General features: G+C 48.7%; 7 protein-coding genes across 7 annotated transcripts; 2 read left to right on the forward strand and 5 right to left on the reverse strand.

Annotated features, from left to right (window-relative positions):
* Positions 1 to 316: 316 nt before the first annotated feature.
* Positions 317 to 1,621, reverse strand: CDV56_106060 (EBP2 family rRNA-processing protein; the record flags this gene model as incomplete). Its single annotated transcript, XM_026759679.1, has 3 exons — positions 317 to 615; positions 683 to 1,379; positions 1,448 to 1,621. The coding sequence occupies 3 exons, from the start codon at positions 1,619 to 1,621 to the stop codon at positions 317 to 319; spliced, it is 1,170 nt and encodes a 389-aa protein (XP_026613232.1).
* Positions 1,622 to 2,019: 398 nt separating this feature from the next.
* On the forward strand, positions 2,020 to 2,423 carry CDV56_106166 (heat shock factor-binding 1 family protein; the record flags this gene model as incomplete). The annotated part of the gene is made up of 3 exons (XM_026759785.1): positions 2,020 to 2,097; positions 2,159 to 2,258; positions 2,329 to 2,423. 3 exons carry the CDS (start codon positions 2,020 to 2,022, stop codon positions 2,421 to 2,423), a joined length of 273 nt encoding a protein of 90 aa, XP_026613233.1.
* A 387-nt stretch (positions 2,424 to 2,810) lies between these two features.
* CDV56_106217 (protein disulfide isomerase family protein) lies at positions 2,811 to 3,993 on the reverse strand (the record flags this gene model as incomplete). The annotated part of the gene is made up of 2 exons (XM_026759836.1): positions 2,811 to 3,394; positions 3,471 to 3,993. The coding sequence occupies 2 exons, from the start codon at positions 3,991 to 3,993 to the stop codon at positions 2,811 to 2,813; spliced, it is 1,107 nt and encodes a 368-aa protein (XP_026613234.1).
* A 543-nt stretch (positions 3,994 to 4,536) lies between these two features.
* On the reverse strand, positions 4,537 to 7,231 carry CDV56_106337 (MKT1 family protein; the record flags this gene model as incomplete). Its single annotated transcript, XM_026759956.1, has 9 exons — positions 4,537 to 4,626; positions 4,691 to 4,883; positions 4,934 to 5,165; positions 5,230 to 5,476; positions 5,543 to 5,632; positions 5,688 to 6,530; positions 6,598 to 6,695; positions 6,768 to 7,136; positions 7,189 to 7,231. 9 exons carry the CDS (start codon positions 7,229 to 7,231, stop codon positions 4,537 to 4,539), a joined length of 2,205 nt encoding a protein of 734 aa, XP_026613235.1.
* A 4,256-nt stretch (positions 7,232 to 11,487) lies between these two features.
* samB (MYND-type zinc finger protein MUB1) lies at positions 11,488 to 13,308 on the reverse strand (the record flags this gene model as incomplete). The annotated part of the gene is made up of 1 exon (XM_026760365.1): positions 11,488 to 13,308. The coding sequence occupies one exon, from the start codon at positions 13,306 to 13,308 to the stop codon at positions 11,488 to 11,490; it is 1,821 nt and encodes a 606-aa protein (XP_026613236.1).
* A 9,170-nt stretch (positions 13,309 to 22,478) lies between these two features.
* Positions 22,479 to 23,448, forward strand: CDV56_107296 (phosducin family protein; the record flags this gene model as incomplete). The annotated part of the gene is made up of 3 exons (XM_026760915.1): positions 22,479 to 23,087; positions 23,145 to 23,374; positions 23,433 to 23,448. 3 exons carry the CDS (start codon positions 22,479 to 22,481, stop codon positions 23,446 to 23,448), a joined length of 855 nt encoding a protein of 284 aa, XP_026613237.1.
* A 646-nt stretch (positions 23,449 to 24,094) lies between these two features.
* Positions 24,095 to 25,481, reverse strand: CDV56_107379 (putative transcription initiation factor subunit (TAF30); the record flags this gene model as incomplete). Its single annotated transcript, XM_026760998.1, has 7 exons — positions 24,095 to 24,183; positions 24,254 to 24,374; positions 24,450 to 24,590; positions 24,666 to 24,811; positions 24,930 to 25,081; positions 25,306 to 25,346; positions 25,473 to 25,481. 7 exons carry the CDS (start codon positions 25,479 to 25,481, stop codon positions 24,095 to 24,097), a joined length of 699 nt encoding a protein of 232 aa, XP_026613238.1.
* Positions 25,482 to 26,348: the final 867 nt, after the last annotated feature.

The raw sequence follows: 26,348 nt of genomic DNA on the forward strand, positions 1-26,348 counted from the left end.
TGATAGACATGAGCTCTTCGAATGATACTCAGTGGAAATGATTAGCATGCATGGGAAAGCAGGGTATATATCCCATACTTAATCACAATATAAAGCAAAGTCAGAAGATTCTTTCCTTTTGAGGGCCATGTCTAAGAGTGATCAATATACATGGAGGACTTGACATTGATGGTCATGAAGTCCAAGTTCTGTCTAGACAACAACACAAGTGAAGACAGACGATTTTTTGAACGCCAAACAATAGTCTCTGCTTTTGAATACCCAGCCGAAGACAAATAGACAATGAAATAGTGGAACAATCAAAAGCAACTAGTCATTACGACCGGCCCTTTGCCGCCGCTCTCCTAATCTTCCCAGGTCTCTTGGAGCCACCCTTCATCTTCTTGACCGAGAAGTTACGCAGGTCTCCGCTAGAAATACCGTCACCACTCTTGGCGTGCCGTTTCTTTCCACCGAAGCCGTATTTTTCATTCTTCTTCTGGCGCTTCAGTGAGGGTCCGCCGCTCTCATTGCCGCGACTACGCTTGCGGCTGTCGGGTTTGCTAGAGTCCTCGATGGCGACATCGAATAGATCGTTATCATTGTCCGTAACGCCAGACTTATCAGCCTTGCGCTCTAGTGGACGAGAGAAGCATGTCAGTAATTGTTCAGGAACCTGTGTGAAAAAAAACGGAAACCGTACTCTTCTTCAACTCATTGATCTTCTCGAGCGTCTCGCGCTTCTCCTTCTGTCTCTGTTGCAACTTAGCAACTTGTACCTGCTTTCCGAACTTCTTCAGATCCCGCTGCTTGCGGGCTTCCGCAGCGGCCTTCTTCGCGGCAGCTTCGTCGTACAGCTTCTTCTTAATCTTGCTCATGTGCTCGTCCGTCTTGACCATCTCCGCAAAATAGTCGCCGGGCCTAGTGAACGGAACACCCTCCTTCTTCAACAGGCGACGCGCCTCGGAAGCGGCAGCCTGGCAAACCTTGTAGAAAGCCAACTCTCGGTTCAGGTCGTCGTTGGGGTCGGGGACTTCGATCGGCTCTTTCGAGACTATGGAATTGTGCTCTGAGAACGGCGTCTGGGAAGTGATGAAGGAAATGCGTTTGATAGATGCGTTGATAGCAGCAGAGTTGTTGATCGTGAGGCGCTGGTGAGGAACCACATCCTCTCTTTCGTCTTCGGACAAGTCGGACAGAGGAATGTCTTCTTCTTCTTCCTCCTCCTCCTCCTCCTCCTCCTCATCTTCGTCTTCCTCGTTGTCTTCTCCTTCTCCAGCCCCCTCTTGATCAGACTCTTCACCTTGTCCCTGCTCTTCATCCTCATTGTCGCTTGATTCGTCTTCTTCTGCATCTTCAGGAGCATTGCGCTTCTTGGATTTCGGATTCTCCGACTCGGCCTGCGCGCACGCGAGCAATTGATTTAGCAATTTTGATCCGAAGGCTTTGTGTCTCGACACCAACATACCTTGCCATTTGTTTCAACAGTCTCCTCTTCCTTATTCTCATCATCTCCTATATTCGTCTTCTTTGTCGCTTTTCTCTTCTCCGCCGCCTTGGCTAGTTTCTTCTGCTTCTCTGCATCGTAGTCTCGGCCCTTGTGGGCATCAAGAGCCTGGAGTAACTTGCTGCGCTTGGCCATTATCTCTATGAAAGCGAGATCCACGAGAAAAAGATTAGAGGAGTGTCCAACTGCAAGCTTGCAATTACTGTCGAGCACCGCGGCGGACTTTCAAATCAGGAAACCACGGGAATTTTTTGGGGATGCCGCTAGCCCAGATATGGTTAGCGTCCAAGATAAACCAGAACTAATCTAGATTTAGTCTAGAGCATCTCGGTGATTGGGAAAAATAGTTGATCCTCGAGCATCTTATTGTCTTGAATGGATATCAAGCATGGGGAGTATACAGGACGATAAACATCACCTTTGCGGTTGACCTTTGGTGCATACACAGCATTTATTCTGAATCTAATCCGTAATCTACCAGTGTTTCAAAATCGACTGTCTGTACCTTGCAGAAACCTCATTATCAATGCACCATGGCAGAAGATAGCAAATCTATCTCAACGTCAGAGGCCGTCACCCCTCCCACCGGGGAATCTCTGCGATCGCAACAGGTTTGTCAAGTTGTCACACTATCATTGAGAAACATGTCGCTTACAATTACAATCTCTGCAGAGCTCCGACGCACAAGGCCAGTTCTCAGCAGCGGTCGACGACCTCCTAGATCAATTACAACACAAGTTCGACAATGTGTCGCGGGAAGTGTTCGCAAAATGTTCGTTTGCCTCGTACATGGAACCTATCGCTAGGCTAGCTATATGTGATACTGACTTGAGCGTTCCTAGTGGACGACATGGCTACGCGACTCGACGAGCTGGAAGCTTCCTTGACTGTTGCGGGCGACACGGCGGCGGCGACAGCGTCGTCTCCAACAAAATGACTTTTGTGCGTGCATATACCTTGTGGCATTTCGTTTCCATAGCATGTTCTTGCATTGGCGGTCTGTTTCCGTACGGCATGGAGTTCATAGGTCAAGTCCTTCTGAGCGGTGCATTGATTACCTTAGAAATGGTGGCGGATGTGCAAGCATACTTGGTTGTATTGATGTCTCACGCATTGAGAGATACCCTGTCGAAGTTTTGAGGGATAGACGCCTCTTGTTATATATTTCTCGAATCGTTGTTTCCTGTATCAAACCATTATTTCTGAATTCTTTACCATCATGAAGTTTCGGGCACATATTTGATAGACTAAAAGTCATACAATTGAACAAGTCCGTCAATGATCTCCAACTTTACAATCGTACAGTTTAAGCCAGTGGAATAATCTACAGCTCGTCCTTTGCATCGGTCTGCTTCTCACCCACAAACTTGCGCAGGATGTTGCTGCGAGAAACAATATCGTCGATCTTCTCGGGGGCCGAGCCACCCTTCTCAAGGATCTTCTTGAGACGAGCCAGCTCCTTGCTGGCATACTCCTCGTTCTGGCTGATCTTCTCAGCAACCTTAACATAGTACTGAGCATGCTTGTCCTGGAGACCCTTGGCAGCCTTCTTGACCTCCGCAACCAGCTCCTTGGCGTTGCGCGACGAGACGTACTTGGTGACAAACTCGTCTAGAGCGGCGACTGTGCCGGCCTTCTCATTGAGGCCTCCACCAACGGCGCGGTTAGTACCAGCGTTGGCGTTCAGGAAGTCGACGAAGGCCTCCTCGGAACGAGCACCGGAGTAAGCAACGGGCTCGGTTGAGCCTTTGGGGAAAAACTTAATGGTGGGGTATCCGGTGACGCCTTGTTCTTTGGCGAGGGCCTTGGAGTTCTCTGCCTCGGCGTCGACCTTGGCGATCACAACGTTGGGCTCGAGGGCGAAGTCATTGGCGAGGGTCTCCCAAGTGGGGGCGAGGTTCTTGCAGTCTGTAAACGCCGAGGCATATTAGCTCAGTCCGACGAAGCAAAAAAGGCATATACATGATATAAAGGAAGAACTCACGTCCACACCAAGGCGCAGTGAAAGCAACCAAAACATTCTTGTCACCGCCAATAGTAGACTTGAACGAAGACTCAGTCAACATCTCAACATTGCTAGGCTCCTTCTTTGCTCCACGAGGCTTGATGCCAGTCTTCTCTGAAATAAACGCAGACAGGCTCTCCAGATCCCGTCCACCCTTGTAGTCCTCGGGCTTGTCGCTCTTGCCATCGAACCACTTCAGGGTCGGGAATCCCTGGACACCAAACTTCTTTCCAAGATCTCTGTGTTCGTCCGCATCCACCTTGGCCACGGTCACCTTGTCCTTCGCGAACTCGAAAGCCTGAGCGAGCTCCTCATAGACGGGCGCGAGGGTCTTGCAGTGGCCACACCAAGGGGCAAAGAATTCGACCAGAGCGGGCTTTCCGGACTTGAGGACGACCTCGTCGAAATTCTTGGGAAGCAGATCAATGACGGCGGAAGCGGCGCTGGCAATGCCGACGAGCAGTGTGAGGCAGCTCACAAGCAGGAAGCTCAACCGAGCCATGGTGGCTTGTTTGATAGAAGAAGCGAAGGGCCGAATAACAACTCAATTGAAACACAAGATATTGGGCAATGCTATGCGTAGACTGTCTCGATGGTAGAAGAGTTGTGATCGCTGCCTTCAACTAAATCAGCCCAAATAGTGAAGGTGGTGTGATTTGCCTCCCAACGTATGGATCCCACACCAGAAGCTCCGCAATCACCGCAGATCACAGCGGATTTTATCAGCGGGTCGGAAGAGGACACTTGGTATCTATACTCAGGACGGATTACAAACCACAAGTCGTACAACCACACAATTGACTTCGTCAATCAAGATGGGTTGCAGATGTGTAACTGTAACAAAGTGCTATGAATATGTCACCTGTTGTAGAGACGGCACGTAGCCAGTAAGGTATTTAGTGTTACGGTCCCTTTAGATTTCTAAACCTGTCACTCAATCACCATCGCTGACAAGTGACAATGCTGTTAATGTTTGTAGACTCGATTTCATTCGTGAGATTGCAGTTGCCACGACCGCCCCTTGGTCCATGAGCTCTCAACACAATTATCGCCTCCCGGACAACCATTCATTTGCCTCCTTCCACAACTGAACGTCCTTGAATTCTTTACCCGTGTTCTGCGTGCCCTTATAGACCTGATGTAGAAGAGAAAAATATCAGCTCCTGCGGTGAGAATGGTTTCCATTCTTTGGTACTCACCGCATCCCAGAGCTTGAAGGCCTTTTCGAGATTGCTCGTAAAGCTGTCACTGTGTTGAAACCATTCTTTACCCTTGGACTTCACCTCTACCCGTGCCTCAGGCGAAGTTGGGTCCGCCTGCAGGGGCAGATCATCGAGATATGTGCGAACTGCAATGCCGAGACCGCAGTCATTGTCGTCGATGAATGGGAGTCTAGCAAAGGTCAGCCCCATCGATGTTCGTGAGTATGATATAAGTCTTACTTGACACTCATCTCAGTCCAGTCATTCCGATCTCTGTTGGCATCTCCGCTAAGAAAGAGGCCAGCCAAAACAACTTCGATCAGATTTCTTAATGTGGAGCGGACTTCAGAAACAAGAGAGCGGTAGCAGAGCAATTGCCTGCTGAGTGGCCCTGAATAGCCGATATTCTTGTGTTGTATCTTAGCGATACAAGCCACACGCGAGATCAGGATATTGAACTTTTTGTCCTCATCTAGAGGGACAGACGAGATCAGTAAGATATGCATCGGTGCATCAATCAAACACAGTCGACTCACCTGAACCTCTCATCGGACCTCCCGAGACATGAGAAAACCACTGTTTGAAATTCAGGAGTCCGAAACGGACCATTTCAACAGCAAGGAATGTAGCCTCTTCCAGATCATCAGCCGGATCAAGGACGGAAAGTGCTTGCTCGAGGCAGACACCCCATGAGGTGAGTCGGTGTTTCTCATCAATGTAGCCTCGCAATTGCAGGAACCTCCAGTAGACGTTGGCAAGAATTTCATCTTGTGACGATAGCGGCTTTTGATCATTAGGTCCATTTATATCCCAGAACTATCCGGTAATAAGAGGTTTGGTTAGACTCACTTGAGCGTCTTTAGACGATGCAAAAGACTTGGCTACGAATTCGGGATCTTGCAGGCTCTGTACAGCAAACTTGAGCGGAGAGGAGGTGCTCTGGCCACTTGTCAGACAATTCAATGTTGGTGTGCAGGTAACATGCTGAACAGACCTGTAGCTTTTTTGCTCCCTCGGGCAGCTGGTCAGAGCGAATTTTCCACGCCTGAATGGTTTCCTTGACGGAAGGAAGAGTCTTCAGATTGATCGACTTGTCCAATTTTTCATCAAACCATGTCCGTATATTGATCACTTTGGTCTGGTAGAACCTGTGAAGGGAATTTGAGAGTAAAGAGATGGACTGAGTTCTGATTGGAGTGAGCGTGCTGCTCACAGTTTGACGATATATTTCGGTATCTTCAACTCCCAATGGAAGGGAGATTTGAACCTCACCAGATGTCAGATTGTTGGGAATTTCAGGACCTAGGATGCCCCTGGAGAGGTAAAAGTAAAGTTCTTCGGGCAGTCGCTGGCCGATCAGTTCATGCATATCGGACGATGTGTTCTCCGAATCCATAGGTGCGACCTTGCCATCCACGTCCATGATCACATGGTGTTTCACCGTCATGAACGCACGCTTGTAACCATCGGTATACTGAAGTTCCTGCAAGCGGCGGTCATCTTCGAACTGAGCACATAGAGCTAGTGCATTTCGACCTGCTTGGTTGAACATCTGAAGAGCATCACGAATGCTGAAGCTCTTTCCCGGAAATGGTGGGTTCTCGAAGCCCGGGAAGGTTCGCAGGAACGATGAGCCCAATAACAGGCAGAAATCTAGGAACTGCTCATTTGATAGCCTGCCCAGTTCATCTTGGCAAGTTTGTTTGGTAATCCAGAAAAATTGAGAAGACTCGATATCAATCCGTGTGATTAGTTTGTCAATGTCGAAGAGAAGTGCTTCAGAGGGCCCAAAGACCGCATCAATGAGGGGATTGGAGCCTTTGGCAAGATAGGAAAGCTATCAGAAGTGAGGAGTAAGAAACCGAGCCGTTGCGAGTCAATCTCTCCGATGGTCGCTTTCTTACCTGAGCCGCGGCACTGTACGGCGCCACAATGAAGTCAACACCGTTTTGGTACAGGATGCGCTGCAGAAATCTGTAGAGGGATTCAGGGCGCGGTGTGCCTGGAGTGGGCGGAGCGTTGTCAGCGCAAGCCAGTAAATAGGGATAACGGGAATGCAGAAAGGAAGTCGTACCCGCGCTACTGAATGCGTCGACTACCTGATCTGCCTGTTGTTGGTCATAAAGCTCCCAGGCTTGTTCAAAAGCTCGCAACGACTCTGTCTGCACGTGGGGTCGCTGGTCCTTCTTCCCAAACTCTAGGCCGTTGAAGACGAAAAGACAGGCCACACCCAGTTCCTTGAAACTCTGTAACTCTTTCTCAATGTTGCTCTTCAGCGCAAACGGGAAGCCGCCCAGAGCGACCAGTAAAGGCTCGCGAGTCGAGTGGTGGAGAAGGTGCTGGGAAATGTAGTGCGACGCATCGATACCGACAACAGCCCCTTTGAGAGCGGAGAGAGGAAGGGACTGGGTGCGGGCAGAGGCCCATTCATCAAGTGGGCGGACTAAGAATGAGAGAAGTGATGGCAGTCAGCTTCATGGAACTAGTTCGCCCACGTATGAGCTCGGAGGGGTCTGTAGGAGTCGCCTTACTCGGCATGGCTTAGGAGCTGGAGCTGTTTGTCACGGAAAAGAGATGAAGGACCCAATGCCAGGCATGGAGAGCTCGAACAGGGCAGGGAGAGGGAGAAGAGTAGAAGAGGGAAGAAACGAGCGAGGAAGGGAACAGTGAGAGGAGAGGGGAGACGAATTTCCCGAGTAGTGAGGTGTCGCTCGAGCTCCGCGTGCTGTTGCGACAATTTGGTTGAGCAATATTGAATGAAATCACGGGGAGCGGAGATCAATGTTTCCGACTTGCACTCTACGATCAGTTAAACCACAACCTATGTCAATTACTTCAGACACAACAGATCAGAGGTTGCAATTTCCTTGATAGATCGATTTCAGATCCAGTGTGTTCATACCATACGGGTCAATTCGTCCAGGTGACAAAGGCTTCCTAGCTCAGTCTTCCACGTAAATATATTGCGTGACCAGCATGCAGGTACATTGATATGAAAGGAAGTTAAATTCAGGATATCAACACCCTACGTCCAGAGCACATTTTTTTTAAGTCCTAGAAATGAAGTGTGACATCTTCCCCCCTTCCCCCCCTCCCGAACATTCCTTCGATAAGCTCTGATTTGTCTCTATGCGACTACTAAGGACCACCGGACGAGTATCCCCAGTGTCCAAGGTCGCAGTGAGCAATAGCAATGACAGTGAAATATTCGCCCTGGAACCGATCGCTTGAGAAAAAGCTGATGAGCAGGCGATTAATCTTTCTCAGAGGCCGAGCTGCAAACATGACAATACAGGAAGACCACCAGCAGCTCTTCGACACGGTGGTCTGTTAACTTGCAGAGATCTCGAGGTTCGATATCAGATAATGACCAATGCCTCATGGCGCCACGAGTGTAAGCAGCAGCAGCCACTGCTGTGGAGACATTCTCGATATGTGTCATTGACTCAGGGTCCCTTCTATCGTCCGTTGACGGGTCATGAACCCACCAAATCAAGCAGTCATTCAATGCTCTGCATGAGAAATGGCTTCGCAAACTGCGTAAGACAGAGATACCTCTCGTTGGTAAAAATTGAAGCCTCTCAAGCCGTCCTGCGAACGCGATGGAGATATCCCATGGCATAAGGCAGTAGTATCATGACAAAATAGTCCATTGCTCGCTTAGGTACTACTACCTCACTCAGTAGGTAGATATACACTAAGAGGGAGAGGTCCACGGAACAACCAACCAAATCCCTAAAGTAATACCATCAAACAATAGAGACCTTTCGCAGCCATTATAATATAATGCAACAACTCATTTTAGGCTTAGCGCCTCCCCTTTTAGGGAAGCGGTAAGAAGCTGACATAAGCAATTATTATAACTAGTTAACTAAGTTAGTTAACTAGTTAAGTTAATGATTATAATATTATTATAATCATTATAATGTTTTGGATCCATTATAATCGCCTTAGTCAGCATGCCTAGGCCACACTAGCTGCTAGGTTTAGGTGCAAACTCGTAGACCTCCTTAAGATAGTGATTTTGATGAGATATACAATTTTTTAAGCCTCTATATTGAATTCTTACTACCACTACGGAGTACTACGGCTACTACTACTAATACTATCGCTAATATCATGGATACAACTGAAGGCACACCTCTTCCATGGGGTTCCCCTACACCTCAACCCCTGGAGCCACGTTGCACCAGTATCTTTATTACTAGTACCAACTGTTAAATTCTGTCATTTAATCTACACCTAGGCTAAGGCTACGTGTATGGCCTATATCGAATATAGAATAGTTGATTTTTTGATCACATGATGGTAGAACTGCCTATTTTGGTTTCTGCCGGCACTATGCCTAATTGTTTAACATTATATTATAATGGCTGCGAAAGGTCTCTAATGGCAGGCTGGCGGCATCGCTTCGCTCTGGTCCGCAGACGAGATAAGACCGATAGGATCGAGATTATGACAATCGCATAAGCTCGGCCGGCAATGCAGACTTAACTATGTCCATACATATCTAGAACACATATCTCGGCTATTTCGCTCTATATAGTTCATAGTCCTCCTGGGGTTCTCCAGTCCATAGTTCTGGAATTTTTCACATTCTTCTTACCATCCACCTGTCGCAATATTCTTCTATCTCCAGCTAGGTCAAAATGGAAAAGACTTCCGCGGTGGGACCGCCTATTGAACTCCCCATCATCGACATCTCCCACCCCGACGACCCCAGTGTGGGTAAGGCCATGCTCGACGCGGCCGCCAAATACGGCTTTTTGTACGTTGACAGCAAAGGGACCGATTTCGCGGCCGAGGATGTGAAGAGAGCGTTTGAGCTGGTACGTATATTGCCCCCGATCGATCGTCTACCAAAATCATGAGTTGACAGGGCCTGTAGTCGAAAGCTTTCTTTGCCTCTCCTGCCGAGGAGAAAGCCACTTGCCGCATTACTCCCAATGTTCGTCTTACCTGATTTTCAACGTATATCAAGATTTGATTTGATTTGAAGCTGAAGCTGGTCGCGTGTAGAATCGTGGCTGGTCAGGTATGCACATCGAAACTCTCGATCCAGAGCATCAACGGGTAAGTCACTCCCTACGTTCTTGTACATTTCTCAGAAGACTGACCGGAGTGCGCATCACGGCGCATGCTATAGACCGGTGATTTCAAGGAGTAAGTCCTAACCCCGGACCACAATACTTCATCGACTTGTTCTCACCGGAAACTACAGGGCCATGAATTTTGGCGAATTCAAGGATGGGAAAGCGCAGCAGCCCCTCCCCCCATCGCTGGCCCCGCACGAGGCTGAGATTGGGCATTTCGCCTCCCTCTGCAACAAGACCTGCAATCGCATCTTGAAGCTACTAGCCCTCGGACTCCAGGTTCGTGATATCAAATCAATCATTCCAGGCTTTCCGCTAATCGCAACAACACAGATCCCGAACGACTTCTTCACATCCCGCCATGACCCCCAGAACGGTCCAACAGGCTGCATCCTCCGCTACCTGTTCTACCCCTCGATCTTCTCGCCCGCAACATCCTCCTACCAGCACGACGTCGACGTGCGCGCTGGCGCCCACTCCGACTACGGCAGTATCACCCTTCTCTTCCAGCGGCCAGGACAGCCAGGTCTTGAGATCCGGACGCCAGATGGATCCTGGGCTCCCGTCCCCGTGCAGCCGGGCAAAGCAGAGGAGGGCAGTGCCTACCCCTTTCCGCCGATTCTGGTAAACATCGGTGATCTGCTGAGTTACTGGACCGACGGTTTGCTCAAGTCGACGGTCCACCGGGTCGTGTTCCCCTTGTCTGAACAGCGTAGGCCGAATCCGCAGGACAGATATAGCATCGCTTACTTCTGTCATCCGGTGGATACCACGGAGTTGGTTCCCGTACCTAGTGAAGCTGTTGCCGCACATCGCGAGTATTGCAAGAAGAGCGGCATCATCAATGAGCAGGTTGGCTTCGGTGGCGGAGCAGGGAACATGGCGCCGGGGAAGCGGGCTTTGACGGCTTGCGAACATCTTGAGTCCAGACTGGCGGCCACATACGGATTCAAGAAGGAATGATTGTCTGTACGGTGTAGTCGAAAGAGTGCTTACGGACGAGGCAGCTCAGCGTGGAGCTTGTTGATCTACTCCTCATCAGGTCTACTCTTGAATTACTCTGTAAGTGCTTTGGTAAGACCGCTAGTGTCAGTTTTGAGTAGAGAAGGGAGTAGTACGAGGTCAACTTAGAAAAGAAACCAACAGTGGGAGATGCACGGATATGATTTCAACTGAAAAGGCAACCGCATGCCTTGTATAGCATACACCGTATATGACATCGGTTGAGCTGCCAAAGAAAGGGAGAGTGCAACAGGGAAGAGTTTAATTCAAAAGATCGCACCAAGTTTATTGGTGTTCAGCGAAGACAAAAGGAAAATCGTGATAACAATTAGAATTCAGCGTCAACAAATTCAAAGTAGAAGACAATGGAAACAAGACCAATGAGTTGACTAGGACAAATATGCAAATTCATGAGCGCTAGAGGTATTCCATGTAGGGCATCATGCCCAACGTTAATGAGACAAGATCGAAAAATGCGTAGACCAGGATGATAGAGGGTAAACCGTTGCAAAAAAGGCATAGACGACATACAAAAGGTATCTTTATGATGAGAGGTAACGCCGCCAAGGTCTGAAATGCCATGCATGGGTAAATAGAACCTCGCAAAAAGGGTGGGGAAACGACTGGAAACAGATGACAAATATGACGCTATGCAGGCCAGAATGCATTATTGAATAGTGGTAATTCCGTCCCTTCATATCATGGCGTGGTGTGGCACCAATGACGATGATAAACCCACGCTGCTTTTTGACAATCTTTGCTGCAATATTTGGTACGACGGCAACGGCGGCACTTTGCGAACTGACGCTGAAACTCCTCCCACTTTCCGCACTTGTAGTATGCACATTGCCTGATACCTCCTCTGGACTCGTCCTTACGGCAAAGGTTCCGCATGACCACGCAAGCCCAGTATTGCATATCTTTTGAGTGGTGACGAACGGTGAATTTCTCCACCAGAGGGAAGATGTTGACATCATCAGGTAGCAGATACTCATCCTCTTCTTCGGGAAGTTCAATTGGCGACGTTCCTTCTTCTAGCATTTGAAGTTCGCGATCGATCTTGAGTTTAGGCACGAAATGAGAGTGCTGGAAGTAGGACCGGAGGTTGCAGTACTTGGAGACATAGGCTAAAAGTTGAAGGGACATGAGAACGTCCTCGTCCCGAGGCATGGTTGTCAGAACACCATGAGCGGCTGTGGCTGTTCGATCGCGAAAGTATAGAGAGTATGGGCTTGGAACAAGAGCAGGAGAGTTGGCGTTATCAGCTGCCTGGGCAGGGGATAAACCCAGAGTGGCGTTGTTTTGGGCGTTGTCAGTATTGATCATGCTGCCATCCACCGTGGAACGGTGTGTGATGTTGAAGGTCTCGGCTTCCTGCTCTTCGGAAGGATCTGTTACCGTGAGATCGTGAGAGTCGGATACGCCGCCTAGTATTGTGTCTCTCTCGCCAACATCATCGATGTCCATTCTGTTCTGCAGTCCAACGATAGGCTCAGCAGCATCCGTGGAAGCAGGGTCGTCATCCATTGTAGAACCTTCTCCGTTTCCATCATCGGATTCGCCCGATGCCGACTGCTGCTGTCTCAACGAGGGACGTTGCCTCGCAATTGTATCCTGTGCGCTGCTTCGAGGCTGAACAGGAGCATTGGGGGTAGTCGGAGAATCAGGCTGAGAAGTAAGTCCGGTGTGGAAGCCAGGAAGCATGCTGGGTAACCGCTCATTATCACGCACAGGCCGCAGACCGAAGCCGTCAGCAGCGTCCATCGAAGGCAATGCTGTAGCCAAAGGCTGCATTCTATGTCGGTGGTTGGCGTGCGCAAAGCGGCCGTCATTTGTTCTATGATGGTGCACGTCTTGTCCGAAAGTGCTTCTCTCAGGAGGGGAGGTCATGGGCACTCGCGGTGGAGAGGTGACATCCAGCACGTTCGAATCAGCGACATGATTCTCCTGGAAGAAAGGCTGGGGTGGAATTTCAATACTCGGAGGGGGCGCCTGGCGACGAGAGGTGCGTTGTTCAGCTGTCGATGACTGTCCGAGGAAGGATGAACGTCCAGAAGCGTCATTTGATGTTGAAACAGGTTTCGAATGATGTCTGGACGACTGTCTTTGAGACTCGGAATCGGCTCGTGCTCGTGCCTTGTCGACAACCTTGATATAGTTATCCAGAATCGTTGCAATTACCGGCACCATATCGGCCTCGACGACCCTTGTTCTCACACTTTCTGAACCTCTCACTCCGATATTCACAACACATTGAAAGGCCAAACTCCACTTCCACATCTCCATGAGGTCCCTGCTCCGGCCTTCTTTGAGGATACACACGAGTCTTTCAATGCCGCCATCGACGGTGAGAATATCGCGGATACGAGCAGAGGACGTAGTAAGATATGCAAGATGATTGAGTGAGTTTATCAGGGGTAGTGTTGATGTACAATCGAGGGCCCGCCGGTCATATAGGGTTGTCGTAATATTGACAGAGGCCTTGTTGACATTGGGAATGCTGAAGTTCACTTCCCGCATGATGGACAGGATAGCTCGCAGGAATCGCGATGATAGGGAGAGCAGTCGTTCGAAAAGGGAGAATTTTCGTGGCTCGATGGAAGGTCGGCGTTCGCTTTCAACCCCTAATGCGGACGAAAGCGCACTTGGGATGAAGATGGTCGAAAGAGGAGAAAGAAAAAGACCTAGAGGCTTGTCGTTTTGTGGACAGAATCATGCGGTAAAATAGGATGATGCAAAGATGAATGAGATAGCCTCAAGAGGCAGGTTGATGGACTGGAGATGAGGACGCTGAAAAGTGATGGAGGAGAGGACAGTGAAAGGGAGTTTTAATCGAGCCAAGACTAAGTCCTTTCAGTCAGAGCCTGATCGTGGCCGCGGGCAGCCACGAGATGGATGATTTAGATGAGAATGCAAAAACAAGAGTCAGGGGTGAAAGAAAGAACAGAGTCAAATACAAGACATCGACAAAAATGGGCCAATATGTATAAACCAAAATAATGACAAAAATAAAAGTCCAAGAGCTGGAGGATTTGAAGTCTGGCGGAGGATATGATTATGTGCCGGAGAGGGGGGCAAAATCAAAAGAGGAGAAAGTGAGAGAGTGAGAGAGCGAGGGAGAGAGTGACTATGAAGCCGAGTCGGGCCAGAGAAAGCGGAGACTGGGACCGAGAAGGGGTTTGTTTCATCAACAGCCAGCAACCCATACTAAACTATCTATCTGTCTACTCTTTACGGTGTCGGGTCGTTGATGGAAAAGGCTTCTTTTGTTTGTTGGTGACCTTAAATATGACTTGACTGGTGATTTCTGCCTCAATCCCCCTTTTATTCCTCCACCTGCGATCGAGTCGGCTTGGCATGGTTGAAATATGGTGTCCATACGGAGTATCTATGACTATGACGATGGACTCCCGCACGCCACCCTTCGCCTCTGCTCGAGCCACCACCACACCACTATTCTGATCGGAAAAATCACACAGCTGGATAAATAGTGGCCATCAAACTTGGATTCTACGCTTTGCTAGAACTATTCAAGCCCGCTGAGGTGATCATTGAGCTCTCTTGACCTCAATATGTGCCAGCGTAGATCACCAGTCACTTTCAATCCATCGTTATTTACAGAGTAAAAGCTGTTATCTTTTATATTGATCATTCATGCTTTTTACTTGGCACGGGTGTCATTATTTCCTCTCAGAACGACCTTGCGATAGGCTTAGGCTATGAGATCGATTCAAATACCTTGAGGGAATTACTATGGCCCCCAAGGTGTCCGCATGATCGTTTCTTGGGACTTGAAGGATCCTCGCAATTTACCAGAATGAGTGGTTTATCCTGTCGATCCAAGAGCAATATTCCTGCTGAAGAAATTCACCGAGGTACTCGATTTGAAGAATTGGCCATATCTCTACTTCTCATGGGTGTTTGCGAGTTTCGCCTTTTCTATTCTTTGCAGACAGCAAAGATTTCATGATACACCTTGCTCTGCGCAATATTCTCCTCGATACTTAAGAAGATAAATGATTCGCCAGGAATGTCTGGGTTGGTTATCATCTCTCCGGTTGACTTTGACAGGGAGCACATTTTCGCAGCATACAGAGTACTCCGTTCTGCTCTATTGGTTTCAATAATGATGCTTGCCGTCTCACCCAAGAGAGAAGGAAGTGCTCGCGAGTACATGTTCAGCAAGCTATTCATCGATGACCATACACTGTCAAGCGCCGACAGTCATCTTGCATCTCGGTAGGTTGCTGTGATTAACTAAGACTGAAACTTGATCAACTTGATTAAGAAGCCTATATAACCCTTTGGTGGTTCTTTTTGGAATCAAGGTAGATCCAACAGAAGCTACGGAGTACTTCATGTTCCTATGTACTTTCAGACGCACGGATCAGAGCCAAGATAAGTGAGTTTATATTTAGAAATCCCTCATGCATGGGCACAACCAACCGACAAGGATCCATTTAGCCGCCTATCAACAAGGTAACAATACAAGCAATCAGCTTCTGGAGTCCAGAATGCAGACTTCAGCCTTGTGCCTCGTACTGTTCTCGCTTTTACAGGGTGGTTTACATGCGTCATGCCTAAGAGTCTATTTATACTTCATGCCTCAAAAGTCTGATGGGATAATCAACTGTCCTAAAACTTGGCCGGGTTGTTTTGATTCGTTGTCGGGTCTCATACTGGCTGGCAATGGTTGATATGCGGCCATTTCAACATGCGAAAAGTAAATAGGCCTTTGTCTTTCGGAAATGAGGAAGAGCATTCACATCCATGGGCACTGATTCTTGTCTGCATTGATCGAGGACTCCTGGGCTCTTGGCGTTGAAGTACAGAAAATTAAACATCTACCGCTCAAGTGGGATCCGGAGCACATGGGACGATTGGCTCCATCGAGTGTTGATGAATACATTTATAATCATGCATGAACAGGACGAGCTTAGTCGGGATTCTCAGATCCCCAACATCGGCTTGTTGACTAGGTCTCAGGAGTCTTTGGACCTAGGTCCTTCTTACTGGGAATAGTGTATATAGCACTTGAGGTTAGTCAGGAACGAACAACGTTGAGCGATGAGCGATCATTCAACAGTGGAGTCAGATCCTGCAGTTCAAGAGTCGAAGTGGATAAGAGATTTCCAGTATGGAGTCAAATTTCAATGGGACCCGCTGCGTGTGGGCTTGCATCTCACGGGAATTGTATTTGACGGCGTTCAATTGCAATTGGAATACTATTAGAAGGTAAAGTCAGTTATAATCGACCATGATGATAGATATCTTTATCAGTAGATAGAAGTCCTAAGATGATGTTTAGTTGTTCACCCCCTGCGGTTGCAGAGAAAGACATAAAGAGTTGTTTGCAAGATGGTGAAGCACTAGCCCGTCTCTGATCAGTTCTCCGAGGCTATTTGTTTTTATTCCTACCTCCGGGCTTAAGCAAGAATTTCTGCATGATCCAGGGGCTGGAGACTGAAGCAGAAAAATCCCCGAGAACAATGCCGAATTTCAGCCTGAAGAATTATTAGTTTATTGCAGTTGTATGAACTTTGATTGACTCATGAAATGTGTGTATACTACTTCAGGAGATAGATCTCTCTCTTATATCTAGGTTCGCAGTCATACCTTGGCCACCACCTACCAAGATGTGCATTTTGATACCATACAGTGTATCCAGACAGTACTCCTACCTCAAAAGGGGACAGACATATGCACTATTTTCAACGAACTCAGTTTCACTTCCATATCTACTTGGACTTTGGAAGAAAGTAATATAGGACTATCAGATTCCCCGCACTTTACCTGCCTACTCGCCTTGAGCATCATTAGCATGCCTCCAATTCGAATGAAGTACGGCGTATAAGATGCTCGTGCTCCAATGAAAATGGTCATCGGCTCGTGAGCCAGGCAGTTCATATCAAATATAACCCAATTAGTCAGATAAGAGTGACACTGCATAAGCAATTGATGATGCTCAATACGTCCGCAGCGAATTATGAGCGCTCTCGAATTCATTGCAACTTGAATGTTTTTCTTTTCCCTCTGTGGTCGCAATCAAATGATATTAAGTTGAAATTTCTTATCGGCACAACCGCAAAAAAAAACTCAATACCGGGCACGATCCATAAGAGGTAATTTCCTCAATTTCTTCGGTAGACTGGAATGTCTCAATCTCCTCCACTCTGGGAACATCAATCACCAATCAATGGCCTCCGACTTCAATGGCTGCATCTTAGTGACCTCAATAATAATCTTGATAATTTACCCATACAAATTACAGGGCAGCCATCTTCTGTACGGAGTACCTAAGGTAGTACGTACCTTATGTACATGGCGTGGGTACTGACACCCAATCAAGTTTGCTGCGGCTTTTTTCCGTATCCGTCCAGGAGGCTCCGTCCATTACCAAGCAGTTCGTGACTCTATTCAACTGCTACGCCTACTGCAGGTGCTGTCTTGGCCCAGCGAGCAGTCTCACTAACGACTGTGCAAGCATCCCTTCTGCAAACCACGTCCGACAGTGAGTACCTATCTACTATTTAGGTATCTATCCAAGTAGTAAATCATCGGCACAGACCATCATCGGAGTAGCTACTATCTAATAATCATGAAGTCAGCTCACTGCTCTACAGCTGACCGTCAAATCGATCGTCATCCTAAACCATACCCGAGTCAATGTGACTGCAGTGATTAGTTCCACCATCTTGGCCCTTTTGTCAACACATTGCTGAGGAGGAAAGAAACTGAGAGGAAAGGATTTAATGATAGAATGAAGATAGATTCAAAACTTACGATGTCTGGTAGGTAGTCTATGACTGTAATGGACGGATTCCATATTATTGTTAGAGTATGGTACTCCGTAGTGCCACTGGTACTAGGTCGTTCCCCTTAACTGCTTGGTAGGTAAGGTAATCATGGTTGTTGCTATCGCCGGTGTCGTCTGGACTTGAGTTCCCCTACCTTACCATATTATTAACGTTAATGTTTCCCTCCTCCCTTTAACCTACTTTTCCTTCTGCTGCTTTTGTGGCCCTTCTGTAATAAATTCTTTCTCAATAAAACCCATACATAACTCTTTAAAGCTCTTTAATACCACCTATACCCCCTGCCTCGTTCAAAGCTCGAACCACCACTGCCCCGGGTCGAAACTTTCTTCTTCGCTCGGTCGCTTCCGCCGTAACTCTCGCTCCACACCCAATCAACCCCCCTCCTCTCGCAACTCCCTCCGTCTCTCTCAACTCTTCCTCTCTGTTCCTTCTTTCCTACCGCTCTCTTCCCGCCCCCTCTCCCGGTCATCCCAATCCGATCGCCTGGGATTTACAGCGCCGCCTCTTTCGACCCCCCATTTCACATATCACGCCCGCCTACTTACTCAATTACCAAACCCCCCCATCCCAGGGACCTCCTTTCCGGTCGAAATGGCAGCCGATATGAGCGGCGAGCAGATGCAGGCCAAGATTACCGCGGCCAGGCGCGAAGCTGAAGGCCTCAAGGACAAAATCAAGCGCAGAAAAGATGAGCTGGCAGATACAACCCGTACGAATCCTTCAAACCATACTTTTTGCGAGCTTCCAATTTCTGGAATTGCAGCAGTTTGTTTACTGCCATTGCTTTTGCGAAAGTCTCCTGTTCATTTCGGCTACTGACCCCCCTAAACAGTTCGTCAGGTCGCGCAGAACCAGACCGACACCCTACCTCGCATCGGAATGAAGCCTCGACGAACGCTCAAAGGCCACCTGGCCAAGATCTACGCCATGCACTGGTCAACTGACCGTCGTCATTTAGTGTCCGCCTCGCAGGACGGTAAATTGATTATCTGGGACGCCTACACCACCAACAAGGTCCATGCCATTCCTTTGAGATCGTCGTGGGTGATGACCTGCGCTTATGCTCCGAGTGGTAACTATGTGGCGTGTGGTGGTCTCGACAACATCTGCTCTATCTATAATCTCTCCTCCCGCGAAGGCCCGACCCGTGTCGCGCGGGAACTGTCAGGGCACTCGGGCTACCTCTCTTGCTGCCGTTTCATCAACGACCGTCGCATTATAACCTCCTCTGGTGACATGACATGCATGCTGTGGGATATTGAGTCAGGATCCAAGGTGACTGAGTTCGCGGATCACTTGGGAGATGTCATGTCGATCAGCATCAACCCCACCAACCAGAACATCTTTGTTTCTGGTGCCTGCGACGCTTTCGCGAAGCTCTGGGATATCCGTACCGGAAAGGCCGTTCAGACTTTTGCCGGACACGAATCAGATATCAACGCCATTCAATTCTTCCCCGATGGAAACGCTTTCGGAACAGGTTCCGACGACACCTCCTGTCGTCTCTTCGACATCCGTGCGGATCGGGAGTTGAACATCTATCAGGTAAACTCGTGTTCTTGTTCACGATTTCTGCCGCGTTCATGGCTAATGAGACTCACCTGCTGCAGAGCGATCAAATCCTTTGTGGCATCACGTCTGTTGCTTTCTCAGTCTCTGGACGATTGCTTTTCGCCGGTTATGATGACTTCGAGTGCAAGGTATGTGCACGGTACAACTATTCATTGCAACAGGGGCATAAGCTGATGTTTGCAGGTCTGGGATGTTCTTCGAGGTGACAAGGTCGGTTCTCTGAGCGGCCACGAGAACCGTGTCAGCTGCCTCGGAGTCAGCAATGACGGCATCAGTTTGTGCACCGGATCCTGGGATTCTCTTGTAAGTGCCTTGAAAGCCTTAATGACACCCAGCTTTTATCTTCTTCATTATTTCACGAATCACTAATCTTTCTATCCGTGGTACAGCTCAAGGTTTGGGCCTGGTAAAAGAACAGAATCATCGAGCAAAGATACCCCGTCTCAGTCTTTTGCGATTCCATTTTTCGACTTCTTTTCTATTCATTTTCTGCAACAATAGGTTGGATGTCCGCCGTTGTACGATACATTTTCATATTTTTCAGGAGCAATGTCCGCTTTTAATCTTCTATCCGGAACTACAAAAGACGTTTGCGGGGAGCGGGACGAGCGAATCACTTGGGCCTAGATCAAGGTGATTGGACACTTGATCGAGATTTTGGGAACACTTCAGATGCTGGTCGTGGGGGCGAATTAATGAATCCGAAAATCTAGGTGACAACGTTCGATGGCTGATGCGGTGTGCGCGCTCATGTTATCTTTGCTTTTTCTTTTCTATTTTGATGATGACCTTGATCTACGAGCGCCCCTAGGATGGCTGGCTGAGGAGTGTTCTCATAGCCTGGACTCACCATCCACGCACGCACTCCTTCTGCAGTGAACAGTGGTGAGACCGACACACGTCCGCGTCCTTGAGCACTTCTTCGTTCTTCTAATTTCCCCATTTTCCCTTACAGAGGGATTCTCTCTTGCAAGCCTATCCTATACCTTTGCCCCTTTCGTCTGTCATGTCCTATTCCCGTCTTTATATGGTCGCTTTTCTTTTGGTCTTACGGGACTCTTCATTATTTCTGATTTCTCTTCTCCACCAAGCTAAGCCTTTGAGTGCTTTTTCTTTTGCCTATTCATATGTGATCAGCCTCTCTTGCGCAGTGACTTTCTTTTTGCATGTATTCATCTTGCGGCTGATAGGACGGGAGGGAATGTTTTCGAATAGGGCCATGACGTTTTCCTTTGTCTGACTTGTGGCGAATGTTCTCTTGGTTTGCTGCTTTTTTAACTAATTAATTTGACATTACAAAAATCTATTGTCGATTTCAGAATTGAACTTTCCTGGTTTCTTGAGCTACGGCTGCCGTCATCAGGCGGCTCTCGACCTCCTGTCAGCGGGGCTTGGCTGGCACGATATGGGCGATGAGCCTGCGGGTAACATATGGGTGTGTTTGAAAGCACTCAATAGCTTTGAGTTTTGCTTCGGTTTGGGCAGGCTTGAAGATTGGGCATGTTTCGCATGAGTCTGACAGTCTCTTGACACGACTGAGGCAAACCAGACTCTCCTACATGCCATGTAAGGGTCGGGGTAGACGTGATTGAGGTTTGGCCTAGAGGGCTTCAGGGTCCGAGTTTCACCAGAAAGCATGGTGCCATTGAAACGCAGGAGCTTAGCAGCGGATCGAGGTACTATCATCATTCGACTAGGAGGGCATGATGTTTTGAACGGTCCCACGAATGAAACTCAATCGGCTGTTGGCCTGCGTGAATCTACCGGTTCTTGACTTCAGGTAGCAAGCAAGCAAGCTACCTGACATATGTGTAAATGCATTTTCCGGGTGACATGCGGAAGCGGCCAGTCAAGATGGAGAGGTTAAGAGCTGAAATGGTCCGACGCCTTGGTTGTCTCTTTTCCATCCCGCACGGAGTACTCCCATGGAGAGCCAGGTGCGTAGCGGACCACGTTGGAGCGCTGGGCGGCTGGTAAGTAGGCATCACGACATCCTATCCTATGCTGATAAACTTAAAAGCCATGGACATGTCCTTGGCAGTCAGCAGAGGATCCAGGCTAGTACATGAGTGGTGATAATTGCGGCGACTGCGTCATAACTGAGGGACTTGCGAGTTGCGATTTGGGGATGGGGAAGAGTTTGTTCGGGCTGTTCGGGAGCATCGCCATCGTTATGTCGTTGATCTGCCATCTGAAACATCTTATCCCACGTGGCTTGATGCTCCTGACGACGGTCATAACCATGTGTTGAGGTAATGAAACAGCGAACAGCAGTCAGCAGACTGATACTCTGTACAGAGTACCTTCATAGTGGATTAACCTTGATGAACTTTTGAACTTCATTTTCCTCCGTACAGAGTACTCCTTTTTGATATCAGGTGATATGGGACATTCTAGCCATGAGCAGAGAGGGAATGTTCTTCGCTTCTTCTAGTGGTGTGTGGCATTAATCATTCATTCATTCATTCATTCATTCATTCATTCATTCATTCATTGATTAGTCTAAGATTTGATACATCAAGAAACACACCTCAAAGGGTCAAAAAGTGGCTGAGATGAGATGGATCTTCACCACCTGAAACACAGGGGGATCCGAACCACAAAAGATGATTGGTTCCTATTCTTGTTCTGCTCGGAGCTAGAACACACGCTAGTCCATCAGGCTAACCCCAAAGCGACAAGAATCGTCGGGGTGGTTCGACTGTTTCATCTGCCCACTCAGTCACTAGATTTCCCCTATCCATCTAAAGTTCTATCTACCCCTCTAAACCCTGCAAAATTGAATCCCTTTTTCCTTTGCTACAGGTCTACCCTTGACTAAAGTGATCTATCTCCTCATTCAACGCTCAATTGCGGAATTGATCGGCGTGGCTGGTCTGGAGTACAATATTAGTCTCGCTCTTGTCAACGAGCATCTCTCCAATAGCGGCCATAACCCCGACTGTGGTTCAGGGGAAAAAAGAGAAACCAGCATCCGACATTCTGAAACCAACCGCAGTCATCGTCCTCGTCATCATCTTTTGCCTTCTTGGGCCATAGGGCTACCGCTTATCGTTCTCTTCGTTTGCTTTTTTCCTTCGAATTAGAGTTCTAGAACCGGACTCGAGTATTCTAGCCAGAAGGCAAAAAAGGAAAAAGAAAAAAACAAAAAAATAAAAAAAGAGAAAGTGTGATCGTGATTGACTTTCCTGGTCTGCGAGCTGAATTCGGGACACGAACATCATCGTCATCTACCTACCTACCCTTTAAAACTTGGCCTCGACCCCCACCCCGTTCCCTCCGGCTTCCTTTCTTTTCGCCATGTCTGCTCAAGACGAGTTCAACAGCCTTGTTACCAACAATCAGGAGAAGTTCTCTAGTCATCCCGAGGACCGAGATAACTCTGATCGCGACTCCGAGCCACCCTCTGACGACGACACCAACGGCGACGACCACGCACACCTCTCAGACTCGGAAGACTTTGACGGTACCGCCATGGGTTCACGGACAAATACATATCAGGTCCCCAGGACCAAGTTCGACGCCAACACAGGGCCCAAGGGCGTCATTGCTGATGCCCAGGCCTTCGAGCGTGCGCGCAAGCGCTCCTTCCGCAGAACCCTCCTCAGTGCCACGGGAATGGACTATTCGCATCACCGTTCCAACTCCAAGTCGATCACTGATGATGCCAATCTTCTGCAGAACTCATCGCCGCCGGATTGCTCCGCCAGCGAGGAGGACGAGGAGCAGTTCATGCGCAAGTGGCGGGAGTCGCGTATGCAGGAGCTGCAGAATCGGAAGCTACGACGTGCCAGTCCTCGGAGGAAGATGTACGGTTCCGTCGAGAAGGTGGATGCGGTGGGATTTCTAGACGCTATCGAGAAGGTTTCCTCGGATACGGTCGTGGTGGTGTGTGTGTACGACCCGGAGGTGAGTAGTATACTTCCGAAGGAGGCTCGCGGAGCGCACAACTGACAACGAACGCAGTCCAACGTCAGCTCCCTCGTGGAAGACTGCCTGGATACCATTGCGCGCAGGCAACCAACCGTCCGCTTCGTCAAGCTGGACCATGAAATCGCCGAGATGGACCACATTGACGCCCCTGCTCTGCTAGCTTACAGAGCGGGTGACGTCTTCGCTACTATCGTTGAGATTTTAAAGCAGATTCCTAAAGGCCGGAGCTGCAGTGCAGACAGTCTCGAAGATCTACTCAAATCGTATGTTGATTGCCAAGCGTCTCCTTTTCCTTCCATCGTCTGCTAACTCTATACACAGCTACCGAATTCTATAGACCTTTTTTTTTTTGACGTCTTCTCATATCTCTCTTCATGTAACGCAATTTCATTTCTCCACTAGAATGAGCACAGCGGGCGCATCGGGCTTGTCTTTTTCTTCCAGTCTATTTCTCATTTTCTCTACAGGATCTTGTTTTGACGCCTATCATCATTTGATTTATTCTTCACGAGGCATTGCTTTCATGGACTCATTTGGTGATTTGCCTTCTGGGTTCTCCACCCGTCTGGTATCGTGCTGTTTCTCATTTGTCTCTGGCCCTCGTCTGCATGAACCTTGAGATATCCAAGTCGTTTCGGTTTTCAGATTCTTTTGTTCTTCTGGGCATATGGCGTTCATCTCTCGATAGACTGATTTTCTTGAAGATATTGTCATCTCATTTGATTGGAATTGGGCCCTGTCCTTGATCATGTCTCTTTGTTGTTTCATTAGTCACTAGGATCATTGCTCTCTCCAGCTCCCTACTTCTTGGAAATCTTCCCTGTATGAAGGCCACTCCTCAACCCAACGAACCTTGATCGAACCAGAAATACAAATCAGGGTAAGTGGGGGCAAAATAAACATGATCCGGAAGAAGAAAACAATTGGAATACGCGTTTAGAAAAAAAGAAATGAAGAAAAGAAAAATTAAAAGAAGAAAGCGACTACAGAGCCCCCTTCTCTTGTGTAAAGTCCCACAGCATCTTGATCAGGTTGTCCGGTAGGGTATAAAGGTCGACGTGGAATTCGCCCTCTGCAAGCAAGCGATACCGGTTAGCAAAGTTTCTCAAAGATGAATTCACTTGTGTAAAGGCAAGACGTACGCTCGACATCGTTCTTGGTATACGAGTCGGGCGCTTTGTGGTCGTGTACCATCTGCACGACCTGGAGGAGGTCGTCTTCTCCAAGTCTTTGGAGGCCGTCGGCCAATTTGTCCATGTCGACCTGTTGCGGGAGGAGGTTAGTTAACGTGCCGCCTTCGCCTGAAAAGATTCTCGACGGTGAAGAAATCAGACTCACATTCTTTTCCGTCCGCTTCTTCTTTTTCGATCCCTCCTCGCCTCCTGCGGCGCGTTTCGATTTCACTCCGTTCTCGTCACCAGGTACCGGTCCCGACTCGCGCAGTGCAGCCAACAGCGCTGGCTTGGGGTTCTTGAATGTCTGCAGAGATAGAGGCATGAGTACAAGCGCGCCTCAGGCCATAGGTCGTGCGGGAACGCAAGGGCTAGTGCTCACAATGACATGTTTGGACTCGTAGCGCGGCTGTGCGAAGTTCAGGTCGTGCGTCACGAAGTGTTCTTTATCGGCGGCAGTGAGGCCGATCTGCAGGTCAAATTCACCCCATCCCTCCTCCGAGATTCTGAATGGGGGGTTCTTGAATGCTGTTGTTTGACGCGGTGCGTGTCAGCCTCGATTCATCGCCTTACACAAACATCATTCGTCCTTTTGCCTCTTGACGACAAGACTGGGATAGCAATGGCGGAAAAGGAAGCGACCTACTCTGAACCGCCCGGTCCCCGAAACTGGGATGCAACGTGTATGTCACCTTGTCGAAGACGTTCGCCGGCACCTGCTCGCCATGTTCGTTGACGAGGTAGATCTCAATCGACCACGATCGGAGTGGGAATCCTTCAACGCCGGAGTCCTTGTTTCTAGAGTAAGCAAGAGCAAGCGTCAGCACCCCACTAGACACAAAAGGCAGAACCACCAGCTCTATTCATTAAGGCTTGTAGAAAACGGAAGCGCGTAGCGACACCCTGACCACGCGCGCGCGCAGTATGCTTCAGACAATCACAAAGTGTATCATAAGGCATGGGAAGACGGATCGCTCTTGCGCGGTTCCGACAGCAGAGGAGTATGAGAGAAGTCAACGTACACGACATGCTGCTCCGTTACCAGCCGGACTGTTCTCTTGACCTACGCGGCAGTGAAAAATATCAGGGTCAGCATCATGCGATAGCAGCAAAGCGATCGGTACCTGCGTCAAGCATCGGACGGCGTAACGCAGGAACTCCATTGATCGGGTGAATCAGACGGACTCACATCGGGCATTTTGCCAGCGGGCCTCTGTTAGGCTGACCGTAGATCGGAGGTGTCAGAAAACAAGGAAGAGCGGTCTTTTGTACGGTGTCTCCAGCGAAGAGTACTGCAATGGGAGACAAAGAGCTATCGGGCTCAAGGGTCGCGCGAATCAAGGTGAAGCGAGGTTGGATGTTTAGCGCCAAGCCTGCGGAGAAATCAGAAATTCGGACTGAAATGCAGGTGTCCAATGTCGACCAGCTGTAGTAAGCTCCAAGTAAGCTTTATTTATTGAGAGCTCAGGTGAAAATGAATGGAGAAGATAGAAACGTGAGAGGAAAGAGAAGGCGTTTTGTGCAAGTCTCGTCGATGCTGTCAAGTGGGGGAAGAGTGGGCAGAGAGCAAGAGGGCAGTGTGGCCCGCCACCAGTGAGCGGAAAATACACACAAGGTCGCGTTCATCTAAACCTCCAGTGCAGAACGTTGAATGAATTGGAGGTCAACTGGCCGTACCACCAGACCTACGAGAAGATACATGCCTTTCGTCAAACGACTTGTTCATAGCGATACGGAATTACAAGCAGCTCCGCTTACATCTATGCCTGCTATTGAGTATGCGCAAAAGAGACCAATCACTGCACAAGAAAAGTTCACAGAGCAGATCTAATAATTAGGAAATTTCGTACATTAACGTGGGGGTGTATGCATGCATATATTCGAGGGGATAAGATGTCTATCTACCACCAAATTTGTTCGAACGTCCAGGCACGCGACATCACCTGTCAGACGTCCAGGACGCGGTGAATCTGATGCTCGGTCGACTCAGGGTCTCATTGCCACCAGCATACAGAATCGTTTGCGCATTCATGTGAAAATGTCGGGGGGAAGGGGAGGAGCTGTT

This window comes from Aspergillus thermomutatus (genome assembly GCF_002237265.1).
Source record: "Aspergillus thermomutatus strain HMR AF 39 chromosome Unknown NODE_136, whole genome shotgun sequence".
In the NCBI taxonomy this organism is placed as follows: Eukaryota; Fungi; Ascomycota; class Eurotiomycetes; order Eurotiales; family Aspergillaceae; genus Aspergillus; species Aspergillus thermomutatus.